Genomic DNA, 2255 nt, shown 5'->3' on the forward strand with positions numbered 1-2255 from the left:
GTGTCTAACAGAGCCACCAAGTCCACAGGAGGGATGTGCGGAGGTGGTAGCTACGGAATTCCAACAGGATGTTAACAACTTTTCCCGAGGCGATGGCTGCTAGCATTCTCTCCGCCCCTCGGAGGCGGGAGATAGCTGGTGCAGCGCTACAGCTACAGTTCCTATTGGTGGCGGCTCCAAAACTCCTCCGCCCACTTCAGCCCACACGAGGAGCCCCTTGGTTCCCGCAACCATCCAGGGAAGGTCTCTTTTGAGCTATCCCTGTGCACAGGCACCAGTCCCCAGCCCTCTGCAGCCGATTACCCTGAAGACCACAAAGGGACTGGGAAAGATTGATGCGCTGAACAAAGCTGGACTAAAGAGTCTCAACTGGAAAAGACGGTCCACGAAAACTGCCAAAAGAAGCGCCAAAAGGAGGCTGCAGCTTGGAAAAAGGACAAGAGTGGCGCGGTTTAGACTTCTTTTTGCGTTGCTGGGCGCACGCAGTGCCCCTTCTGCTTCGCCACCTATCCACAGTCCATGCAACCACGTGCCCATCTCCTGCCTGAGAGCCCAAGTCCCTGAACAATGGAAGTCTCTAACCTCTCAGGCGCCACCCCTGACATCTCCTTTCCTCTGGGACCTGAAAGCTGCAGTGACAGCCCAAGTTCCGGCAGGAGCTTGGGATCCACCCCAGGTGGACTCATCTTGCCCAGCCGCGAGCCGCCCTTCTCTGCCTTCACCGTGCTCGTGGTGACTCTACTGGTGTTGCTGATCGCTGCCACTTTCTTGTGGAATCTGCTAGTTCTGGTGACTATCCTACGCGTCCGCACCTTCCACCGCGTGCCACATAACTTGGTGGCCTCGACAGCGGTCTCGGACGTTCTGGTGGCGGCTCTGGTGATGCCACTGAGCCTAGTGAGCGAGTTGTCGGCTGGGCGACGTTGGCAGCTGGGCAGGAGTCTGTGCCACGTGTGGATCTCCTTCGACGTGTTGTGCTGCACGGCCAGCATCTGGAACGTGGCGGCCATCGCCCTGGATCGCTACTGGACTATCACGCGCCACCTGCAGTACACACTGCGCACCCGGCGCCGCGCGTCTACGCTCATGATCGCGATCACCTGGGCACTGTCCGCGCTCATCGCTCTCGCCCCGCTGCTCTTTGGCTGGGGCGAAGTCTATGATGCCCGGCTACAGCGTTGCCAGGTGAGCCAGGAGCCCTCCTATGCTGTCTTCTCCACTTGCGGAGCCTTCTACCTGCCTCTGGCAGTGGTGCTCTTCGTCTACTGGAAGATATACAAAGCTGCCAAGTTTCGTTTCGGTCGCAGACGGCGGGCAGTAGTGCCCCTGCCGGCCACCACGCAGGTAACAGGGACTGTTTGTGGATTTCTCAATGAGACGAGGGGGAGGGTCCTGGAAAGGAAGAGATGTAGAAAATGGAAACGTGGAATGGAATTTGGATATTGGAGCGTAAGGGATAAAGAAAAATGTCGCATCTGGAGCGCGGGAGGAGAAGGCCATCTGCTCTTGAGCATGTGGGGTGGCTTATCGCTTGTATTTCTAGAGAACCACCTGCAGGATATGCACCTGTGAAAATGTTTTACTTCACTTGTACATGAGGACCAGCGCTGGAGTCTCCAATGCTCGTGTGTGTGTGTGTGTGTGTGTGTGTGTGTGTTGTTTCGTGTCTCATGAGGCCCACATTGAACCCCAACTTTTTATGTACCTAAGTATAATCTTGGATTTCTAATCCCCTGGTCTCCACCAAGCAAGTGTAGGATTACAGGCATGCACTGCCAATCTCCTTGAATGCAATGAGAGAAGGATAGTCACCAGAACTAGAGTTTCCTGCACCGGATGATCTCAATGTACTAACTCAGCTACATCCCCAGCCTGTCTTTCTTGATAGTGATCAAGTTATATCTAGTTATAACTTGTCTTAGTTGGTCTTAGGCAGGCAAGACAGCTTACAGCCTGAGCTCTGTCCTGAGAGCTGTCCTCTGACCTCAACATGGACCACACATGCACACAAATGAGTAAATGTTACACACACACACACACACACACACACACACACACACTTAGCAGCAGTCATCATTCCTTAGATCCTGGAGTGGCTCTGTCTACAGTCTACATCAGGTCTGGAGCTGCCAACTTCTTGATCCCTGCTAGACCAGACTGTCCTGGACTGCAGTGGAATGTCATTTACTTTAATGTAAGTAAAAAAATTCCTGTAGCTTTCACTTTTTATTGCCATTGACTCCAGGGTCTACTTC

At 53.7% G+C, this 2255-nt stretch overlaps 1 protein-coding gene across 1 annotated transcript in view; it reads left to right on the top strand.

The window, feature by feature from the left end:
- Positions 1-258: 258 nt before the first annotated feature.
- Positions 259-2255, top strand: part of LOC114624584 (5-hydroxytryptamine receptor 5B) — a 17711-nt gene continuing 15714 nt past the window's right edge. The window contains exon 1 of the mRNA XM_028771528.1: positions 259-1344. Coding sequence (XP_028627361.1) covers positions 568-1344 — 777 coding nt within the window. The 5' untranslated portion in view covers positions 259-567. The remainder of the gene's footprint in view (positions 1345-2255) is intronic.

The sequence above is a fragment of the Grammomys surdaster genome, unplaced genomic scaffold (genome assembly GCF_004785775.1).
Source record: "Grammomys surdaster isolate TR1022 unplaced genomic scaffold, NIH_TR_1.0 208, whole genome shotgun sequence".
NCBI classification, from domain to species: domain Eukaryota; kingdom Metazoa; phylum Chordata; class Mammalia; order Rodentia; family Muridae; genus Grammomys; species Grammomys surdaster.